The sequence below is a fragment of the Equus asinus genome, chromosome 8 (genome assembly GCF_041296235.1).
Source record: "Equus asinus isolate D_3611 breed Donkey chromosome 8, EquAss-T2T_v2, whole genome shotgun sequence".
Lineage (NCBI taxonomy): Eukaryota > Metazoa > Chordata > Mammalia > Perissodactyla > Equidae > Equus > Equus asinus.
This window is the reverse complement of record NC_091797.1, coordinates 44,315,799-44,339,293: the sequence shown is the minus strand read 5'-3', so window position 1 is coordinate 44,339,293 and position 23,495 is coordinate 44,315,799. Positions and strand designations below refer to the sequence as shown.

Genomic DNA, 23,495 nt, shown 5'->3' with positions numbered 1-23,495 from the left:
AGAAAGTGCATTGATGTTTGCAACTTATTATAAAAGGCACCAAATAAATAAGTAAATAAGGAAGGATTGAAATAAATAAGGATGGAGAGGGAGATGGACAGAAGGATGAATTATGACAAATTGAGTATACTAAATGTTCACTGTAGAATATAGATGGTAGTTATACTTGGAGTTCATTGAAAAAGTCCTTTAACCTTGCTCTATGCTTGAAAATTTCCATGACAAACTGTTAATAGTATGGAATGGGAAGGAAATAATACCATAAGTGCCATTGGCTTAAACAAAACAGGGGTTGTTTTCCTTCCACATAAAATGAATTCAGAAGGTAGCAGTCCAGAGTTGGTCTGGCAGCTCAGAGATACATCCATGCCCCAGCCTCTTTCTATCCTTATTCTCTGCCATCTCAGCAGGTGGATTCCATTCTCAAAGATTCCATCTTATCACAAGATGGTCACTGCACTCCAGCTCCAAAGACCATGTTCTAGGCAAAAGAATGGAGGAAATAGGAAGAGTATGGATCTCTCTTGAGAAATACAACCCAACAACTTCCACCTACACATCATTGGCTCAAACTTAGTCCCTTGTCTCTGCTATCTACAAGGGGAGGGGGGGCACATTGCTAGAAACCCTCCCCCCAGATTCAGTTTGATTACTAAGAAGAAGCAAGGAATAGATATTACACAAGGATCCTGCCGTGTCTACCACAGAGCTTAAATTCAAACTTTTGGAATATAATCAAATTCCATCAGCCAAGACACATCATAGCCCTGGGAGCTTTAATCACTGTCTTGGAATGCCAATAAAGTGTCTTGGGAAGCTCTAGGCCACGGTCATTCACAGCCTACCCAGAGTCTAACCTCAGAGAATACAGAATCCTGTTGGCAGAGTAGAAACAAATACACATGAAAATACAAATGTAGCACAAATAAGGCACAAAAGGTGAAGGAAGCTGCTCAGCAACACTGCAAACAAGCATGTTCTGAAAAATCTAAGACATGTCCATGAGTCACTGGCAGCACTGCCTCTGGAAACATGAAAATTATATGATTTGTTCATGGATCTGAGATGAGTTTCAGAGGTGCCAAAAAGATAGAGTTGATCTCGTTTTCTTTCCATTCGCACTTCTATTTGTCTCTGTTGTAAAAGATGTCCGCCTCTGCGTGCCCACCTACATCCACACAGATGTTAGCAAACGGCTACAGAAACATTTTACTTGATGCACGTCTTCCTCTCTTCACATATTAAAATTTTGTAATTTTAATATGTTGGTTCTGCTGATAAATCTATTATTATATAAAAGACATAAACTAAGTGTACATTATGAAATCCTGATTGTACACAAACATACACATGAATGATTCAAATAGGTAAACACAGAGACACAAACAGTGTGGGAATTAGGGCTGGAAGTTTTCTTCTTTTTGCACAATCCAATACAGTTACAGTTTCATTCTAACCTTCCCCACTGGTGTCTGTCCCCACTGATAAGAAACACCCTTCTGAGCCAATCAAAAAACTAATTCTTCCAAAGAGGGACTCTGTGACTGTTTCTCACAGTGAGCAGCATTTCCTTCACTTCCTTTTCTTCCAGAGCAGACTGTTAACTGTAGTAAAGAACTATTGATTACTTCACTCTGTGGGAACGCCAAGGGGTAAGTAGGGGAAAGCCAGGGTTACAGGCCCTAGGAGGAGAGAGGCTAAGAAGCTGAGAATGGGTACAAAGAAGTCCTCACCCAGAGAAAAGGGCTTGGTGCTTGTGTGTGTGGTGAGGGGATGGGCATTGGGGCAGGAGGCAGTGCAAAATGTAAGGACTTGCATTGGGAAATTTGGTGGGAAGGAGAAAATCTGAATGAAAAATTTGACAACTACATGTTCTTAGGAATTTACTGTGGTGAGAAAGGAGCAAAAGACTCGTATAATCTGTCCTGGTCATCTCCAGGAGTGTATTCTAGGAGATTATGAAAAAGATATGTGCCTTAAAATTTATACGTGAAGATGTTCATTACAGAATTATTTGTAGTATAGAAAAATCTGAACCAACCTCTGTATACAACATACATATACATATATAACAGTAGGAGGATGATAAACAACACATTGTGCAATCATGAAGGGATTTCCAAATAATCATTAGAAACAGGTTTTAAATAAAGAGTTTTTATTTATAATTGTAACAAAATTGGATCCAATCTGGATGTTTAAAACCTTACATTTTGCTTTTGCAGATTTTACTACGATGAATAGCCTTGAACTTTGTGTTAATACCTGATGTTTTTTCCTTAAGAATAATTCCTACAAGTGGAATTTCTGGGTCAGAAAATGAAACATTTTAGAGGCATTTCGTATATATACATGACCAAAATACTTCCAAAATATTTGCATTCCTTTGAAGAGAGGTACGTAATTACAAGTACAGATTATTTAAATTTTATTCTTTTAAATTTTTCTCTATTTTAAAATTGTCTATAATCAAGAACAAAAAAACAATAAATATCCCAAAAAATGAGTGAAAACATATTCTCCACTCTTAGAGAGCAGAGAAATTGTACTTATTATAATAATAATAATACCGTCCTCTCGGGCTGCATAGAGAACAGTTTGAAGAGGAGAGGATGCACTGAAAGGGAATATTTTGTCTGATGTGGTTTTCACATTCAGACAAGGGTCCAAACATTGACCATCTGCACAGACTTCTGCTCCCTTGTCACCCGGCCATTCCTGGATTAGCAGGTATTATGACTGGGCCTCAGGCTGGTTCGTTTGGAGGAGTTGTATTTTCTGAACAACTAATATGTTGCAGTCACCATAATTACTCATAACAATTCTTAGCTGCTAAGTTGTATATGAAAATTTTTTAAATTTATAACATTCAAATAATTTTAAAGTGTAGAGTGCAAAGGACAAAAGAACCTTTCACTCAATCCCCAATTCTCAATTTTGCTTGTTTCCTTTTAGACCTTTTTTAAGGTAATGACATAAAAAGGTGAATAGACGTTTACAGTTTTGTTTTTGTTTTTAATAGAATCATTAGTAGTATTCTGAAATTTGCTTTTTGTTCACTTAATGTATCTTGATTATCTGGGTAGGTGACTATAAATTAGTTGTAGCTGCCACATTGAATTCATTCCATGTTGTACCCTTATTTAACTAGCCAGTCTCCTCTGGGTGTCACAATAGGTTGTGATCCCTTTTTTCACTTTAAAAATAATGTTGCAGTGTCATCCTCACACGTGCTTCTCTCTGGACCCATGCAAGTGCTTTGCTGGACTACATATCTGCAAGTGGCTGTACTGGGGCAATTCTACACACTCTACAGTTCATTTTTCACATGGTTTCATTGGTGACTAAGGTTCAAATAGGTGTTGTCACATGGAAGTGATCACAGAGCTTGTGAATCATGGAGCCATTACCTAGTTTCCTTTCCTTTTCTATTTCTCCACCTGCCACATAGCAGGCCTGGCACATAGTGCGTGCTCCATAAACAGTTTTTGAATGAATGACTGAAGAGATGAGTGAGACCGGGTCTTAGTCCTAGCTCTCTCATTCACTAGTCTTGTGATTCAGAAGTGATGGGTTCAGCCTCTAACTGACTGCACAGCCTCCACCAGGGAGTCTGCCTGGATCTTTACCAGAGTCTGATGGAGATATGATTTGAACTTGGTGATGGCCATGGGTTAGAGCTTAGCAGAGACTGCAGTGTTGTTCCTGAGATGGGCACATCCTCAAGTCATTTGTCAGCACCTCATTTCACCTGACATCTTCAGGGAAGGAGAGGATACATGATGGGAGAGGTCCAAGGGAAAAGGGAGGAGCTAGATCCAGAGATCTCAGTCCTGTCTCTGAGTAGTCCACCTAGGCCTGCTCTCAGGCTCTCCACTATCTAGGGCTGCAGCCAACTGTGGTATCATTAGGATGGAAGCCAAGCTAGAACTACAGTTAGAATCAAGCCTTGCCAGCTGGTGAAGGCCCCACACTTTGCTTATCACGAAGGTTCATACTGATGCCACAGACCATGCCTAAAAGATGGTGGAGGTGCTTTTCTGAGCCAAGACACAGTTGGGAGCACTGGGCAGGGAGTGGGGAGTTGCAGAGGCCCTGCCTCTGGGCTGAGAGAACCTCAGCACTTCGTAGAGCCATGAGCTTTGTTGGGCTGCTGTGTGCTCCTAGCCTGACATATTAGCCACTTCTTTGCAAGTACAGGCTCTTACATTTCTGCCTTGAAGAGGCACTTCTCTAGCAGTGGAGATCCTAAGACCAGGGAAATTATCCATTACTAGTGAGCCCAGAGGCCATCAGCCAAGGAGCATTGGTGAACACCTGGGAAAAGGGAATACAAGAAATGAATAATTTCCTTCCCAGTGATATTTCTTCCCCAAAAAACAATTGTGAAAAGAGTGCACTGAAACACACGGAGTTGTAACACTCTTATGTGCTATCCAGGACATGCTTGCTCTGTGAAACCACTTCATTGAAAAGTAGGAATAAATACATTAATATAGGCAATTCCCTGTGGAAGCACAAGAGACCAGGCTCTCTCTCTATGCCAGATCAAAAAAGTAGGTCATTAATTTTTTGAGTAGTGGCAGATGCTTATCTTCACAACTCTCCACCTCCCCTTGATGGATGACAAGCTGTTAATCTGATCATCTAAACCAATTTAAAATGCTAGTGTGGCCAGCCGGTGGTGCAGCACTTAAGTTCACACGTTCCGCTTTGGCGGCCCAGGGTTCACCGATTGGGATTCTGGGTGTGGACATACACACTGTTTGTCAAGCCATGCTCTGGTAGGTGTCCTACTATATAAAAAGTGGAGGAAGATGGGCGTGGATGCTAGCTTAGGGCCAGTCTTTCTCCGCAAAAAAAGAGAGGAGGATTGGTGGCAGATGTTAGCTCAGGGCTAATCTTCCTCAAAATAAATAAATAATAAAATAGATAAATAAACAAAATGCTAGTGATTATTGATGGGCTAATAAATTCATCCTCATCCATTCACTTATTCAACAAAAAGTTTCTGAGGGTTCCACGTGAACCACCCACTATTGCATAGGCTCATCACATATCAGAAAACAAAATAGACCAATATTCTTGTTTGTGGAGCTTCCACTTGTGTAGGTGGAGACAGACAGTAAACACATGGTATGCTAGATGGTGAAAATTTAATGGGGAGAAGAGAGCAGGCTTAGGGGGATGGGAGCAGTTTGCCATAATCCTGTGGTCAGAGAAGGTCTCATGGAGGAACTGACTTTAGAGGAAAGACTTGAAGGAGGTGAGGGAGTGAGCCTTGTGGATGTCTGGGGGAAGAGGGTTCCAGCTAGAAGGAAGAGTCAGAGCTGAGGTCCTCTGTCCTGGCCTGTTCAAGGACCAGCAAGAAGGGCAGTGTGTCTGGAACAGACAAGGAGGGTTGGAGAGATGAAGTGAGAGGTGCAGGTCCCAGAGGGCCGTGTTGGCCATTCTGAGGACTTCAGCATCTACTCTGAGTGAAATAGGAGATATTGAGCAGAGGAGTGACATGATGTGACTCGAAGCACATTCTGGCTGCTGTGTTGAGCACAGACTGTAGGGGGCAGAAGTGCAATCAGGAGAGGAGGGTCCTGTATTAATCAGAGTGTGATGGTGCAGCCTTGGATGTGGCTGTAGCAGTGGAAGTGTGGAAAGTGGAAGGATTCTCAACATATTTGGACAGTAGAGACAAAGTTTTCCTGATTGATTAGGGTTACTGTATGTACATTTAATGTTATATATTTTTATGGATGATTTTCCATGTGAAACTCAAAGGTTAAGAAACTCCCGAGCAGGTATTTTGGCAGAAGAGGGTCTTGAGTCACCACATTCATGACTGTGTGTTTCACCAAATTGGTCCTGGGGAGGTGGAGGTTGGATGTGGAATTCACAATCTTCTTCTAGGTCCAGGTCAAAATTTCTTCTCAACTCTTTCTGGCATCTCTCTGCAGCACTGATGAAAATGGCAACTTCCCTAGACTTCCTTCTCCTCGACTTCCTTGTTGGCCTCATCTTCTTCCAGCTGCTTACCCCCTGCTCAGGTAGGGAACATTCTGCTTTTATGTATCTGAAGCAATTACCTATGAGTGTCCAGTCAGAACCTCTGACAACTTCTCATACCTGGAAGTCCCATACCAAGCTGAAAATACTCATGACAATTAGACAAATTATACTTCTGTTAGGATCACGTTCCTCTCTAGGTTATTCATACTTCACCCTCCCTGCCTGAGATGCTCTCACCTTATCCTCATGGCCTCAAGTCCCTCTGATGGAGCTTCTCCTTTTATTGACTAGCTCAGTTTTCTGTGATCAGACCCCCTGGAACCATCCTGGCTGTGGTGGGTGAAGATGCTGATCTGCCCTGTCGTCTGTCCCTGAACATGAGCGCGGAGACCATGGAGCTGATGTGGGTGAGATCCAGCCTTAAGCAGGTAGTATACATGTATGCAAATGGGCAAGAAGTGGAAGACAAACAGATGGCAGAGTATCGAGGGAGAACTTCACTTTTAAGAGATGGCATCGCTGAAGGAAAGGCTACTCTCCGAATTTATAATGTCAGGGCCTCTGACAGTGGAAACTACCTGTGTTATTTCCAAGATGGCAACTTCTCTGAAATAACCCTGGTGGAGCTGAAGTTTGCAGGTGAGCCTCCAGATTTTACTCTGTGCTAGCTCCTCCCTGGTCCCTGGAAGCAGAGGAAGACGTCATCCTCCAAATCCACCTCAGAGCACCCTGGCTGGTCACTTGGAACTGCCTCCACCGCCTCCCCATTTTGTTTCTCTGAGGCCCTTGGGAAAGACAGAGGTTTTCCTCTGGGAAAAATCCCCCCTTCACCCTATAATATCAAGTAAAGAACTCCCTCATGCTGGCCACCAAGGTCTAAGCAGGAAAGTGGAAGGTTGCGGATAGGAAGGATAAGAAAATATCTCCTCAGTGATGGCACACAGTTGTTCAGGTTCAGGTGTGTTCCAGATGGCTTCGGTGGCCCCTCCAGGTGCATGGTGCTGTGGGTCCCAGGAGGCTGACCTGTGGGAGAGCATCTGTGCTGCCAAAGTTCTCTAAACAAAGGCCTCTAGGAACATACCAAGCTTTGTTTATTATTTGTTACAGGGAGGAGAATGCACGTCATGTGGGAACCATGGAGTGTCTCAGTAGGAGAGTGTTAGAGAAGAGTTGCTATAGGAGTGGGCTTGTGTTAGGGGAGTTCAAAGAGGGTTTATGGAAGTGGAGCTTTTCTCTGGATTGGATGCTGTCACAAAGGTGGGGGGTGTGATTCTGTGGGTGGGTATCTTAAAAAAAAGTCAAATGCAGAGCAGTTTGTATAGAATTCTATCTTTGGTGTAAAGAATAAAAAATAAGACCATATTTATATTTTTAAAATTTGATATACACTTGCATAGCCCTCACTGTGTGTCAGGCACATTATAAGCATTAATTTAATCCTTTACCCTTATGAGTGGGGTACTGTTATTACCCCAAGTTACAGATTAGGATACCAGGAGCAGAGCAGTGAAATAATTAGTCCAAGATCACACTGCCAGTCAAGTGGAGGAGCCAGAATTTGAACTCAGGCCCTTCAACTCCAAAGTTCACACTCTTAGCTGCCATATTACGCTGATTAATTAAGCTAATAAATGGAGGCATGGAGGAGGGAGTGGATGGGAGACTTAAACGACTTTTTATATTTTTTTGATATTTGAACCATTTAAATGTGACCTATTGAAAAAATTAAGTTAGAAAAAACATGTGATTCTATTGCTCAAGTGATTCATATTCAGGTATGAGAAGCAGACATTTCAAGACAAGTAATCTTATTACGTTATAGTAAGATTTTATCAAAGTCTTACCCAAAGATTGCTGAGACGTTGGCAGGAGAGAGAGCACTTAATGTCAGGAGATCAACTCTGTGATCCCTGCCCTGGAGGTGAGAGGCTAAAGCTCCATTTCATTGCAGACCCCTTCTGGAGGACCCGCACCTTGATCCTAGCCTTTGCTGGGACCCTGGCAGTCTTCCTGCTGCTTCTCTCAGTAGCAGGTTACTTCCTGTGGCAAGAGAAGCAAAAAGAAGCTGTATCCCAGGAGAAAGAGATATAATAAAAGGAAAAAGAACCAGCACGGGCACAAATGGAACAGAATGAAGGGTAAAAGGTATCGGACCTGGGAGGGAACATATGACCCTGGCTTGGGGGAGGGAGCCCAAAGACCTCACCCCTTCCCCACCCCACGCACCTGCCTTTGCACTGGGTCATTTCTAAGGTTTATTTTCCAGCGGTGCTCCACACTTCATCTCCCTAACAGTAAGTTGTTTTTCCTGCTCATTTTCCAGAGAAGCTCTAGTGTGAACTCCATAAATACTGATTCCCCCAAGGTCCCAAGTAGCTCTTGGTATCACTGCTTTAAGAATCTTAATGACTGCCTACATTTGTTCCATTGCAGACTTGAGAGAGGTGGACTACAGGGCTCTTGCCTGAGTGGCTTTCACATTTCCTCTGAATTTGCATCTAAGACTCTCTGCTGGGATACTTCCCAGCCCCTTTCCTCATTCCTAACTCTACCCTGGGCTGAGAAATGTCCTGAGTCGATCTATAAAGGGACAGAAATAAGGAATACTGGTTAGGGGAGTATTGTTATTTTAAAACAGAGAAGCACTTTCAATGTCTCTCCAAGAGGGGCCCATAGACTGTTCAGCCCATCAAGGCACCAGAGAATATCCAGGGGTGTACCTGAAAGGAAAGGAGGAGGAGGTAGATGGAACTCTCTAGGTGAAATGCCTCCCCCATGCCAGGAAGCTCACTAGTTGTTTTACATAACCTCACTAGCTGCTGAAAAGAAAACAAAGAATGCGTGAATTAAGAAGATGAGAAAGTCAGAGAAGAAGGATAGAAAAGTGTCTCTAAAAAAGGAGTGGCTACAGTGACACAGATGTCATAAATTTATTAGAAGTGCTTTTAAAAAAATAGTACCTAAAACTTCCTCAGAAAGCTGCCCAATTCTTTTCGGAAGCATGCAGAAAATATTACAGTTGAGATAGATGGATTCCAGCACACATATCTATATAAGCATACACACAGTGACACCTACACTCAGGGATGGGAGTATAGACACATACAAAATAGATCTGCCAGGTCTCAGCTGGGAAAGCATTTATGTGGTGCGTGTGGTATCATCAACATGCATTTGGTGTTCTCAGACTTGATATGAAGGAGGAGAAGGGAGGAGAAGATGGAAAAGGCAGAAGGGGAAGGTAGGAAGGGTGGGGGTGGGTGTCAAAAAGAAAGATTGAATGGGTGCAAGAGAAGAGAATGGCACAACTCAGAAATTACATATTTCAGGTGATGTCTCTACCTTTCTTCCATTGCAGGTGGAGGGAAGTCTCAGGCCTGTGCTGGTGAGTGACTCTGATGTTCTCTGATTTTCCTGGCACATGTGTACTAAGCATTTAAACATTTTCTCTGCTGTGCGACCCATTGCAATTCCAGTAGGAATAATCAGATCTAGCCCAGAGGGTCATTTTCTGTGGGGGATAGCACCCCTGATTTTCTGTAGCCTCAGGGAAGACCTTCCAGAGACAGGGTCTGGTCATTTTCAGCCACCCCTCACCCTGCAGGCACAGCACACATGTCCACACCCCAGCAAAGCCTAGCACGTCACCCACAGCCCCATCATGATGGAGAGAAGGAAGTACACCATTTTTGAGAGCTTACGTGCCTCACCCAGCAGAGCCGTGAATGAAGGAAGCAGGACATTGGAAGGGACTGAAGAATGGGAGCGAGAAGAGGCTTAGTGACGAGAAAGGGTGGCGGAAGAATGGAAATAATGTCCTTTCTGTGTCTGTGTCTCCTGCCTTTCAGAATGGAAGATGACACTCTTCCAAGCTGGTGAGAGAATCATTGTATGTTCCCTAGGACAACAACCTTAGAAAGCTTGTTCCATTTTTCTTCTCCAACTCTTGAGATTCTGGGAAGAACAGTCCCCATGACTGGGAAAGTTCCAAGTGGGTGACTTGAGGTCCTGGTCTCAAAGGTGTGCCCATCTCTAAGGCCTTCCTGCTGAGAGACCAGAGAATCAGGGAGGATTGCTCTCCTGGGTCCACAGATCTTCACGGGAAGGAAGAGGCATAAAGGGTGGACTGAGGGAAGGAGAGGCAGAATGAACTAACACTGCAGGGAGAGTGAGGATGTGGAATGACCAAGGAGAGAAGGCAACACGCAAAGATCTTTGTTTTTCCCAAGCTTCTTACGCCACCTCCTGCTGCTGTGTGTCCCCAAGTTACTCAATGTTTCTGAACTCTAGTCTCCTCATTTTTAAATGATGATCATAATCCCTATTATGTGATGGTTGAGTTAAAGACTAAGTGAGGTAATGAATGTGTATTGGTCAAAAAACCAACAAGAAACAGATGGCATGTTGAAACTGGGTAGTTGAAGAGGATTTAGAAAGAAACTATTTACAAAGGCAGGATTCAGGTTAAGGGAAACTAGCAAAGGAGTGTGGAGTGCCCCAGGACTCACCATAGTGAGGAACTGTCACCACCCTAGGCTTGAAGGAATAGGGAGAGGGAGCAGTTACTGGAGCCCAAAGGAAGCTGTAGCTCAAGAACAGGCTGCCTGAGAGGAGTCAGGCCTTTGTGAGAGCATCACCCTCTGAAGTTGACAGAGGAAGTGGGAGAAATACATGCTGTGCCTCTCTTCTCTTTCTCCTTCCAATCTTCAGCTAGTACCTTCCTTTGACCAAACCCAACAGGTAACCAGAGGCAAGGAAGCCCAGTGACGCTGTCCACATAGGATAGATTCCTGGGGCCTAAAAGACGGTAGAGAAAGAAAGAGAGTGGATCTGGGAGCACAGAAAGTCCGCAGCGTGGCCTCTAACACAGAAAATGCATGGAGCTATCGTAACCTCAGGCACTTCATCCCTGCCTGGCCCTGGACTACATATGAAACAGGTGTTATCTTTTTCTACCCTAGAGATTAGTATTTTTATTCCCATTTTTCAGATAAGGAAATTGAAGCTCAAGGATATTATGTAGCTTCAGTCTATGGAAAAGGAGACCGCAGAAAAGGGAAAGTCATTCAGCTCAGGAGTGGTAAAGACTGAAATGTAAATCTGTGTGACTATGAAGTTCAGATGCACAGAGTCATTTTGGGAAGGGAAATAGGAAAAACATGGAAGGAAGGAGCCAGCTTGAGATGTCCCGTTAGGCAGACCCAGACCCTCAGAACTCTACTCCACCAAAAACAAGACTCCTGGGCCTTTCTTTTGGTGTTGCCGAGAGGGTCACATTCAGGGAAGGTTAGGAATACCAGGTCTGGATTTGGACCTCGTCAGCCATAGCCAGGTCTTGAAAGTTGAGCTCTGAGTTGTAGGAACAATGGCCGACCCCAAGGCCCATCCCCAAACGTTCTGTAGTGGATGTGATTCTGGATCTGGACACGGCAAACTCCATCCTCCTTGTTTCTGAGGACCAGTGGAGCATGCGGTGGGCAGAGGAGCAACAGAATGTGCCAGCCCACCCTAAGAGATTTGATAGACATTATCGTGGGCTTGGCTGCAAGAGCTTTACATAAGGGAAACATTTTTGGGAGGTGGAGATGGGGGACAAGAAAGAGTGGCATGTTAGGGTGTGTAGGGAGAACATGAGAGAAAAGTGGGTTTATATAGCACACAAGAATGAATCTGGATTGTGGAGCTGTCTGATGGGAATGACTATCTGTCTCTCACCTACCCCAGGACCAATCTGGCAATTGCCTATCCTCCTCAAAGTGTGGGAGTTTTCCTGGACCATGGGACTGGTGAGGTAACATTCTACAATGCCATTGTGAATATCATATCTACATCTTCCTACACACCACCTTCTGCGGGCATCTGTGGCCTGTGGCCTGTTTTCAGAATTCAATCATGGGATTCCACTGCCTTGAACATTTGCCCAGCGTTGACCTGAGTGCAGAGTTCTCTTGTTCCTGACCTGCTGTCTGACCTTTCCCTGGAGACACCAGTGACCCCTGGATCTGCTGATTGGAATGGGGACCCTCAGGTTGAAGTAACATCCTTGCTTTCCCCTGCTCAGCCTGGAGCTGAGTGTCTCCTCCTTAAAAGCAACACTTTGCAACAATAAACTACTTACTAAATGCACACACTATGTGAAGCATGTCACTAATATTAATTCCATTATTCCACATGACAGTTTAGTTTGGTACCCCTTTATTGTCTCCTTTCTATAAAAAAGGAAACAGTGGTGCAGAAAAGTGAATTAACTTTCCAAAGTTTACTCAGCAAGTGAATGACAGCTAGGATTTTTAAGAATAATAACTAAAATCTATCGATAATTTAAAATGTACTGGGTGCTGTGCTAAATTATTTAAGTGCATTTCCCTGCTTTAATCCTCACTACAACCCTGTGAGGGAGTCTCATTTCAAGAATGTGGAAACTGAGGCAGGGGCAGGTATAGTACTTATATCATTTATACAGGACAGGGGAACCTTCTAGGTGGGGAGACTTTCCATCACAATCTTTACCTCAGGTAGTAATGTCTGATTTCTGGAGAGAAGGAAGGGAAGGATGGCAGAGTTATGGAAGAATATGAAGTGACAACTGGAGAAATTCAATTTTGACCAGAGAAGTGAACCAAGCAGGGTGGAAAACTGCCTCCCTCATCCTTGTATCGTTGGCTTATCCCATGGAATGTTGAATGAATCAATCTATCGGGAGAAAACTGAACCTGGAGGGGAAGGGGGCTGCCCAAGACAGAAGTTGGAGTGATGATGATACCAACAAAGGTTATGGGAAAGTTTGACCTAGATGGGAACCGTGGTGTCAAGTCTCCTTGGCTGATTTCTCCATGTCTGTGCCCCTAGGTCTCTGGTCCCTGCCCCTTCAGGGTGATTCATCCTTGGTGCTTATGGAGCCAGCTGCTTCCTTGCATTTCTCCCTGCCAGGCTCCCTTCTTTCCTTCCACTTCCTCAGCTTGTTTGCACTGGTCTCAGATGGAGTCCATGCCACTAGCTCTTCTCAGATTCTCAGAAAAGGAAATCAACACTTCAGTCTGAAATCACTGTAGTTTGAAGAAGTGCTGTAGTTGTGTTCACTCATCCTTTCCTTCCACACATGCTTATTGAATTTGTACCAGTGTGGTCCCATGGAAACACAATGAGAGTCACAAAGGCAAGCTGCATACAATTTTGAAATTTTTACTTAAATTTAAAAGGGTTGAGGGGCTGACTGTTGCCGTAGTGGTTAATTTCCCACGCTACACTTCAGCAGCCCACGGTTCACAGGTTCCGATCCCTAGCACAGACCTAGCACTGCTCGTCAGGCCACACTGTGGTGGCATCCCGCATAAAATAGTGGAAGCTTGGCAAAGATGTTAGCTCAGAGACAGCCTTCCTCAAGCAAAAAAAAAAAAAAAAAACAGAGGAATTTTGTCAACAGATGTTAACTCAGGGCCAATCTTACAAAAAACCCCAAAAAAATTAAAAAATCAAAAGAAAGTGGAAAGATTAAAAAGAAATTGATGAAATAAATTTTAATAATATATTTTAACACCAAACCCAAAATACTATCATCCAAATTTTATTATATAATATTAACAAAAAGATATTTAATAGTTTTTATTCTAGATTTTCAAAATTGTCTGTATATTTTACATTTACAGCCCATTTCCATTGGGACCAGCTAGTGGCTACCATACTGGACAGCTCAAGTTTACACACACTGTGCTAGATTGGGGAATGAAGGAAACCTCTGTGAGCACAGGGTCAGTAGGGGGCGCTCAGTGTCTGCTTCTCAATGTTTTGTTCAGGAAGCCTTAGCCGCCTCAATAGACACTCCTACTAGGTATCTATTGCTTTGGACCAGCCACAGCTCCTGGCCCCCAGAATCCTCAGCCCAGGAAGCCCCTGTGGCCTCAGAAAGAATATGTCTGCAAGAACATATTAGAAATAGAGAAGGAATCTGTCTGTGCCCTGGAATATGCACTTCCTTTCCTGCCTTCGATTTTTGGTGGCTGAGGCCCCTGTCTGATTCTACCCCTTTGTTGAACAGAGCAGTCTACTGTCTTGGGGCCAGCTGGTCCAATCCTGGCCATGATGAGAGGAACAGCATGTTACGCTGCCACCTGTCACCTGAGAAAAACGCTGAAGACACAGAAGTGTGGTGGTTCGGGTCTCAGTTCTCCCAGCAGTGCTTGTGTATAAGGGCGGGCGACAGAGGACAGAGGAGCAGATGGAGGAGTACCGAGGAAGGACAATCTTTGTGAAGGAAGAGATTAGCAAGGGGAGCGTGGCGCTGATCATCCACAACATCACAGCCCATGAGAATGGCATCTACCACTGTTGTTTCCTAAAAGGGAAATCCTACGATGAGGCCATCATGCTCCTGATGGTAGCAAATGTGTCATTTCATTTTTTCTGTTGCATTTTCACAGTGTGACTCTTGGGTAAAGTTTCTGTCCGAACCCCATGCCTATGGTAGACCAGTAGATATTTGCCTGGAGTCCCCTTTACACAGGGAGGGTGGCTTCCACCTGCCCAAGGGCCAAATGAGTGGGTTTGCCCTACTGAGCTGTGAGCATCACCTCTTGAGAAGCACACAGAACTCAGCTGCAGCCTTGAACAGGGAGAATGTTGGATCCCTACAGGTTATTCTTATGTTTACTTCTTGGAGATCTCTGAGGGTCTTCCTCAGTAACAAGTTTTAGATTTAGACATTTTTTTCGTATGAAATGCAACACACATACAGAAAAACTCATAAAACATTACTGTACAGATTACTGATATTGTGAATTATGATCCACATAACCTCTACTCATAACAACAAAGAACAGTGCCTAAACCTCACACACGTTAGTTTGCTGGGATCATGGTCTTGAGCTTAAAAAGTTTCATAAGATTCTGCCTGCCGGGCAGGTTTCTGTCCTTATCGTATTACCCTAGAGCTTCAGGAAGCCAAGGCTACTGAGAAGCCCTACCACGGCCAAAAGCGGAGTCCTCCACCGGCTTGTTTCAGGTCAGAGTGGACACACCCACACAAAAGTGAGAACATTAAAACCTCTAGCTGAATGAATCAATCAACAAACACTTATTAGCAGCAGAAGCTTGGTACTGTGATGGGGTCTGTAGGTGGAGCTCAAAGAAAAGTGCAATGTAATCCTTTATCCTTAGAGATCTCACCATTCTATTTGGCGTTTTGGTCTCCCTGCATTCTCCAATGTCAAGGTTTTCTTCCTTCCTTTTGTCCTTCCTATCTTCTTCCTTCTTTCCTCTGTCCCTCCCTCCTTTCCTTTCTTCCTTCCTCCCTTCACAGAAGGGGTACTGCAGGAATGCATAGAATATGCATAATCAGTTTCTCTGGGCGGTGGACACTTGCTCTCTCCCCCCTTCCCTTGGCTCTCACCGCTAAGACGCTGACTAAGACACCATTGCCATTTTATCTGAGCCCTGGTCTCTCTCCTCAGTCCTGGGCTCTAAGACCCTCATTGAAATGAAGGGCCAGGAGGATGGGGGCATCTGGCTGGAGTGCACATCTGTAGGGTGGCACCCAGAGCCCCGAGTAGTTTGGAGAGACTCCTATGGTGAGATCATATTCGCCCTGGGGGACGATCACACGGTGAGTGCAGGCAGCCTCTTCCTGGTCACCACGGTTGTGATCATCAGGGACCACTCTGTGAGGAATGTGTCCTACTCCATCAATAACACCCTGCTTGGCCAGGAGAAGGAAACTGTGATTTCCATTCCGGGTTAGTTCCCTGCCCTCTGGAGGCTCATTGTGTGGAGGCAGGATCCTCAAGAGTCATATTGGAGGCTGGAGTGTAAATGGGGAGGTAGGGTGTGGGATGGAAGGGTCCTGGGCCCTGAAAGCCTGGAGGCTGCAGTTGAGCTGGAGCCTCTTCCCTTGTCACAAGGGGAAAATCAAACAGTCTCAAAACACATGGGGTATAAGCCTCTTCTCTGAGAGTAAATCTGATTGTTTGTTCCCTTTTATGGTCCTTATCCTGCAGCAATTTTTAACATTTAGAAGAATCATAAAACAGAGTGATATAGGGAGCTGTCTATTTACACCCAGAGGTGCTGCCTGCTGAAGCCCTCCCTTCCTGCCCATGAGATTTCCCAAGGGCCAGAGCAGGGACATTCTCTATCCACAGACATTGATGAATTCATTCAACAAACATTTAACATGCATCACATGTGTTCAAGGCACTGTTCCAGAAACCGAAGATAAATCGCTGAACAAAATATATGTAGATCCCTGCCCTCATGGGGCTCACATTCTAGCATGGCAGAGCACAATTAATGAAGTAATTAAAACAAAGGGTGAAACTGTGGATTCATTAAACTGTGGATTATATCAGGTGGTGATAAGTACTGTAGAAAAAATTACTGAGAGAGGGCATAGGGAGTGCTAGGTGCGTAGCAGAGTTGTACTTATAAGGGAGTGCTATTATTGTAATCAGTGAAGGCTTCAGGGAAAACATGGCAGTTTGGCAAGTGAAGAATGAGTTGTGCAGATATTTGAGGACTGCGCAAGTCAGATAACAGGAAAATCATATGCAAAGGCCCTGAGTCCAAAGCATGTCTGGAAGTTTCAAGGAACCCCAAGAGGCAGGTATGGCTGAAATAGATTGAGTATAGGAAGAGTTGGAGGAGATGAACTCAGAGAGACAATAGGTCCACACCATATGGGGCAATGTAGGCCACAGATGGACTTTGGTTTTAGTCTGAGTGAGATAGAAAATGGTATAGGGCTTTGAGAAAAGAAATAACATGCTCTCACTTAGGCTCCTGTGCTGAGGATAGACTGCAGAGGGTGTAAGCAGAAGTAGGAGGAGGGCATTGCAATATTCCAGGCAAGAAGACATGGTGGCTTGTCCTAGGGTGATGGCTGTGGTGATCCAGCATGGCTGGTAGCTTTTATTCACCATGGCCCTCTTCATGGTAACTACAGGTATTTCTGCTTTCTGTCTCCTGGGCCCCCAGCCCTGGCACTCATTGTGGAGTGACCCTTTCTCCATCTGGGGTTTCTGAGAGAGAAGCCAACATAGCAGGGACCTGGGGGAGCTCTTTAGATATGAGTCCTGAGGGGAGCTCTCATCCCAGGTCTCTTTTTCTCACTAAATGGGACTTTTATGGCTCCCTTTTCAGAATCCTTTGTTCCCAATACATCTCTCTGGATGGTGTCCTGGCTGTCATCATGTCTTCTCTGCTCCTCCTCATGGCTGGAGCATCTGTCTTATCAAGAAACTCCACAGGGAAAAAGATAGTCTCACAGGGGAAAAGGAGACTGAAAAAGGAGAAAGCATTTGCACATAAGTAAGTGTGGGAAGACAGTGTGTAAAAGAGAAAGAACATCACATAAAAAGTAAAAGAGTAAGTTCACTGTCACACAAAGGCCACACCTCTGACAGCTGGAAGCCTGGGAACCAGAGAGAGGAAATGAACAGAGGCAGCAGCAAGGGCTTGGAACTCTCATGTCCTAGGAATTAATCCCTCAGCCTTGCTTGCTTCCATTCTGCACGGGTTGCATCCATTCATATGGCTACGTGGAGCACTATATTGTTGACCAAAAGTAAAGCTAAGCCAGTACTTATAATTTTCATCCAGCTAATCATATATCATTTCTGTATCCTGACAATTCCCTGGGCAGTGGGAACGGGCCAATGGTGTTCATAGAAAGGGCCAGTCCTTTATCGTTTAATACAAATTCAGCTCCTGGTGGTTCTTTTGAGGACATTCATTTGCTTCTGTTTTTTCAGAGTAAATTCAAAAGGAATTGTGTAAATTTAGCATTTCTGAAATACTCCATGCACAATTTGTTTTCTCCATGGTTAGCCATTATCTCATGAAGCTCTCCTCTCTGTCTGTCTCATTGCAGGATGGAGAAGAACCCTCTCACATGCTGCTGAGCCCCTCTGACGTTCCCTCAGTTCCTGCTCTTCCTCTACACTAGCCAGCCAACAGCACACATAAGAGGTGATGAACAAGGGGGCCTGAAGCAGGCTGGGGGCAGCAGGGGGCTGGGATTGGTTCACTGTCAGTATCCCCCACGAAGCTTTATCCCAGCTCTTCTGTCAGGGAATCTCCGCAGCTTTCAGTCAACTCTACGGCTGAGTTCTCACCAAAATTTGCTTTTAGTAAATATTTGTTCCATGATTACAGAGGTCTACCATAATAGTGGACCTCCACAAAGGTTACATTGTAGTAGTTGTTGCTCTATTGATCCTGGATTAATTTGAAAGAAGACAATACTGGCTTGACTATTTATAACCTGGGAGATGGTACAGACTGCACAGTTGAAGAGCCACAGGTGGGAAAGGGAATAAGCTTTCCCCAAGCCTGTCTCAGGGAGGCACAGACGGGTGCCAGAGATGCCTTCCTGCTCCAAGAGAACACTCATGCTCTGTGTTTAGCATGTGAGGGGAGGGGAGGTGGGCAAGTGGGAGAGCAGGGGATCCACCTGTCTGGTCCTAATGAGCACTTTGCATTTTACAATTTGTCACCTGCTCAAAAGCACCAAAAGGTCCGGGCTTCACCAGATACCATGGCACTGGGACCTTTCCTCCTTCCTCTTTTCAATTTCAAAATTGTCACAGTCAGACATGTCAATTTAGGGAAAGGAGAAAGTCACTTTAGCACAATGGAAATGTAGATTGAGTAAGTAAGAGTAATTGCAGATGGGAGAGTCTGCAGAATGTCAGAGTCTGAAGGATTTCCTACATCCAGAGAGGTGACAGCTGCAGACTCAGACCCCTGTTGTTAAAGAAAAACTGGATGCAAATAGTTTCCTCTCCTTTTTGCCACACACACCTCTCAGGCAGCAGGTTGACTTTTGGGGACGTTATCCTCCTTTTTTACTCTTTGAAGGGCACCCCTGCATGTCATCTAAGTCAGTTGTCATCTGGTTAAACTGGTGGAACACAGAGGACCAATGAAGGGACCCCTTATCCCCCAGGAAGCTGTGTAGGGAGAAATTGGCCTTAATTGCTTCATTGGGAGAAAGATAGGGCCTCTTTACTGGTTTAAGCCAAGTGGGAAAGTTTCTAACTACAGAAAGTCCCAGAGATCATATGTCTTGAATAGAAAAGGGGGTTGATCTGAGAATGTTGAAAGAAAGTGCAAACCATTGATTTCACCTCATTTGCTGAACTTTCTACACTTCTTGGAGCCCCAGTTATCCTCTACCTGAGGCAACGCTCCTGTCACTCAAGAGATAGAGGTGCAGCCTCAGTAATTCTCAGGCTGTGAGCTTCCTAGGGCCTGGGATCAAGGGACTGTCATGGAAAAGGCTGCCACATGGGCGATCTCCCACCAGCTTTCTGGGACCTCTATGGGGACCAGGAATCACACAATCTCCTGAGACCCCAGTCCTAAACCTGAGTTTTCCTCTGAAGCTGACGTGGTCCTGGACCCAGACACTGCTCATCCTGAGCTCTTCCTGTCAAAGGACTGGAGAAGCGTAGGATGGGGCCCCTCCAGGCAGAGTGTGCCTGATAGCCCAGGGAGATTCAACTATTGGCCTTGTGTTCTGGGCCTGGAGAGCTTCTCCTCAGGGAGACATTACTGAGAGGTAGAGGTGGAAAACATGGTAGTGTGGGCTGTGGGGTTTGTATAGACAGTGTTGAGAGGAAAGGGGAGGCCCTACTGGTTCTTCAGAATGGCTTCTTCATCTTAGATATGTTTGGAAACCTGTCCTCTTCAGAGAAGATTCTCCCGTGACAGAGCACCTTCGCCAGCAAGGCATCTTCCTGGATAATGGAGCTGGAGATGTTTCCTTCTATAACATGGGGACAGATCACACATCTACACATGTCCCCATTCACCATTCTCTGGGCCCCTTAGACCCTTCTTCAGGCTGGAGTCTGATGACCGTAGCCTCTGCATCTGCCAAGTCTTCTCAGGGGCTCAGGGGGTCACGGTGCCTGAGGGTGGCCTGATCCTTCACAGGACTGGGACCCATGGCAGCCACCAGAACCAATTTCCTTGTCTCAGAGCCAAAGAGAGAAGCCCTGGCCATCTCTGATAACACAGCACAGCACCCTATTGAGGAAAACTCCCCTCCTTCCCTTTTACATCCTCCAGAGACCCTCTTGACAGCCTCTTCAGGCGCCAGCTCCTTCTCTCCCTCATTGTGCTGTTGCATTAGTAACTCATTTCCTTGTAACTATGGGGCAGGGTCCAGTTTCAGAGCAATTAGTGCTGTCACATGGCTGCCAACCACCAAGAAACTGTGAGAAAGTGACAGACAGAAAACCTGCTACTTTAACATCAGAGTGACACATTCTGCCTGATACTCAAGTTGACATCAGAGACTGTGGACTCAGGTTGAGAAAAACAGGATTCACTAGAATATGAGAGGTAGAGTGAAACCACAAATGGAAGTCAGAAACAGAAGAAGCAGGACAAGAGAGGTGAGAGGGGGCCAAAGCTGTGGGCTTCATTAAGCCCTATCAATACAGCTAAGGGGTCCCAGGAGCTGCCGGTCCATTTCCAGCCCACCCCCCAAGGTTTTCAGACCACACAGTAAAGCACCCCAGGACTAGAACTGGGATGAAGAAGAATGAAGGATGAAGACATATCTGGATGTGGCCTGGCTCAGATATCTCTGCAATAAACAAGGAGTCAGTACTCAGTTATTGAGTATGACCTAAAATTTTAGGTCGCAGCTAAGCAGGTGGATACTGGACCAAGAGGATTGCAAGGTTCAGGTTCACTGGGAAGAGTGACAGGTTCCAGCTTTTAGCCTCAGGCTGCCTTTAGACCCTGAAAATTTCTTGGGGACTCCAAAGAGCTTTTGCTCATTTTGGTTACATCTGTCAATATTTATTGCATTAGAGATTGAAACTGAGAAATTTTAACAATGTATTTATTAATTTTTATTAAGATAGTAGTAATAGGGGCCGGCCCAGTGCTCTGCTTTGGCGGCCCAGGGTTTTGCCGGTTAGAGTCCTGGGCATGGACGTGGCACTGCTCATCAGGCCATGCTGGGGTGGCATCCCACATGCCACAACTAGAAGGACCCACAATTCAAAAATACACAACTATGTACCAGGGAGCTTTGGAAGAAAAAGGAAAAAAAAATTTTTTTTAAAAGATAGTAAGAATAAACAAATTATAGGTCAATATAGAAAACATAATGATGAAAAATGTGCATTGTTTCCAAAACAAAATAAATTTTACTGAGATGTGTGACATTCTTTAATGCAAAGTCTAATGTCTGGCTGACTAGAAGATGGCTACATCCTCCGATCTGCCTCTGTGTTCAGTGTTGGGTATCACAGCTCGTGTGGACTCTAGAAAACTTCACTGTACACAGTAGGGGAATGAGAGCCAACACAAGAAATAATGTATTATTATTATTATTGTGGAAATAATATTAACCCTGTGGACTCCTTGAAAGTGTAACAGAGCCCCTCAGAAATCTGCAAAACATATTTTGAGAGCCAGGATAGAGGGTCCTGGAACTGAGTCAGGCATTTAAAATGATGGCTGAAATGGACTTTACATATTTCAGTATCCAATTATAAAACAGGGCTGAAAAAAAAGTACTTAAAAAGTTCAAAATTTTATTACTGCATTTACAAATGGAAACATTCTAGAAAGAATCAGGAACACTGACATAGCTGATTTGATCAGATGTCAGACTGGGTTATTAATGCATATGTCTCTGTGTTATTTTCATTTTTGGTGTGTTGTTGTGATATTATTTGAACAGTTTTAACTAAAAGCACCAGACTGCAAGTCGGAAACAAGAGCTGCTGATAATGGGCTCTATTCATCTTCAGCAAGTTACAGCTTCTCAGTGTTTCAGGATTCGGTAAAATAAGGCTTTGAGTGGGTTCCTGTATCTTTCATTATAGTTTACAGAACACTTTCACTTATGCTGTATCCTTGCATTCTCACAGCAAATAGAATTACCCCCATTTCACAGTGAAATAATGAGGACTATCACAGTGATAAAGTGATAGTGTTTGTTTAAGGAAAACACAGTTTTCATTCATACTTTTTTCATAAATCATGCCTTATCTTTAAGGTGCCTTCCAAATATATCAAAATTCAAATATTTTGATTTTTTACTGAAACTAGACATGAACTCAGTCATGTGCTAGTCACTATGGGAGCATTAAAATAGTGAAAAATTTGGCCCCTACCTTCCTTTACTCAGTCTTGTATTCATATCTTTACTTATTCATTCACTCTCAACAAACTCAGCACTTTTAATGTGTCAACTGTGTGCAATGTATGGTTCTATGAGGGAAATAAGCTGGGTGATGTTATGGAGAGAAATGGTTAGAAGGTGGGGAGGGGCTATGTAGCCGGCAACGATAGGGAGGGCCTCCAGGAGGAAGTAATGGATTTTCTGAGACTTGAGGACTAAGGTAGAACCAGCCCTGAGAGAGCTGGGGGAAGAGGTGCTGTGCAGCGGGAACAGTGAGTACAGGAGCTGCCAAGCAGAAATGAACTAACTAGTTGAAGGGACATGAAGAGTCCCCTGCAGTCAGAGTAAAGACTGAGAATGGGACAGGCAGGAGACTTCAGCAGAAAGCAGACCATCTGGGGCCTCACAGCAAAGTGCTGAGAATCAAACAGAAGCAGAGTCTTACTGAAAACCAGAGCTCAAATGAACAGAAAATGTCTGGAGTCACCCAAGTGTTATTTTTTATTTCTTCTACCCAATATCCCTCGTTCTCATCAGTATGGGGAATTTAATCATCTAGAATTTCCTTCTCTTTCCTGAGTTTGGGGGCTGGGTATTTGGTGGAGTAGAGTATAGAGAAAAGGGACACAGCCTCCCAGGGACTTTTCACCTCTTCTCTGGGTGTCATGAGTCAGGCCTGGTGTAGTGAACTCAGCCCTCTCCATGATGGGACCCTCAGTGTCTATGATCTCTCTTCCCTCCTTGGTTTGACTATGGCTTAGATCAGCTCCAAGAAGAGAAAAAAAAAATTCTGAATCAAGATCTTCTGGTAGAAGTTTTTCAGATTTTTGGCATCCCAGATTAACGAGACACCTGGTTCATAGTTTTCTGGAATGGGCTGGGAGTTGCTATCATCAGTGGTTATGGGGCAATAATTTCCTTGATGGCTAATCTTGGTGCCTTTTGATCCCTCTGTGGGAGAGAGCAGACTGGGCCAAGGAGGGAGTTGGGAGTGGGAAGATTGGAATGCAGGTCATCTTGGCACATCCTACCATAATTACAAGTTTCCCAACTTTAGGGAAAGTAAAACTTACATATTCCTGGACATGAAGAGCTTCCCCTAATCACATGACCATTTGCAGAGGCCTGGAAAGGAACAGTCAGGCACATTCTTCCCAAGACCGTTCGCAAGATCATTTCTTCTTCTCCCCAGCTACCCCAATACTTGGCCCAAGCCAACCCCTTTAATACCATGAGATCAAAGGGACAGTATGATTATCCCTGACCTTTCAATTCACAGTGTTACTAAGCAATCTTACAGGACTTTGGCATCCAGAGACATAAATAATCTGGCACAGATAAGGTGCATGTA

The 23,495-nt window shown here is 44.4% G+C and overlaps 1 protein-coding gene and 2 pseudogenes across 1 annotated transcript; all 3 read left to right on the top strand.

Moving 5' to 3' along the window:
- The first annotated feature begins 1,632 nt into the window (after positions 1-1,632).
- On the top strand, positions 1,633-12,134 carry LOC106837806 (butyrophilin subfamily 3 member A2). Its single transcript, XM_014851537.3, has 6 exons — positions 1,633-1,652; positions 5,952-6,041; positions 6,295-6,642; positions 7,955-8,148; positions 9,362-9,388; positions 11,728-12,134. Exons 2-4 carry the CDS (start codon positions 5,957-5,959, stop codon positions 8,092-8,094), a joined length of 573 nt encoding a protein of 190 aa, XP_014707023.3. The 5' UTR covers positions 1,633-1,652; positions 5,952-5,956; the 3' UTR covers positions 8,095-8,148; positions 9,362-9,388; positions 11,728-12,134.
- LOC139046028 (butyrophilin subfamily 3 member A3-like) lies at positions 8,135-12,112 on the top strand (annotated as a pseudogene).
- A 762-nt stretch (positions 12,135-12,896) lies between the features above and the next one.
- LOC106837873 (butyrophilin subfamily 2 member A2-like) lies at positions 12,897-20,109 on the top strand (annotated as a pseudogene).
- The last annotated feature ends 3,386 nt before the right edge of the window (positions 20,110-23,495 follow it).

Coding starts and splice junctions, on each gene's coding strand:
- LOC106837806 (XM_014851537.3), top strand. CDS start 5,957: ATGAAAATGGCAACTTCCCTAGACTTCCTTCTCCTCGACTTCCTTGTT. Junction 6,042..6,294: donor GCTGCTTACCCCCTGCTCAG/GTAGGGAACATT, acceptor TTTATTGACTAG/CTCAGTTTTCTGTGATCAGA. Junction 6,643..7,954: donor GGTGGAGCTGAAGTTTGCAG/GTGAGCCTCCAG, acceptor ATTTCATTGCAG/ACCCCTTCTGGAGGACCCGC.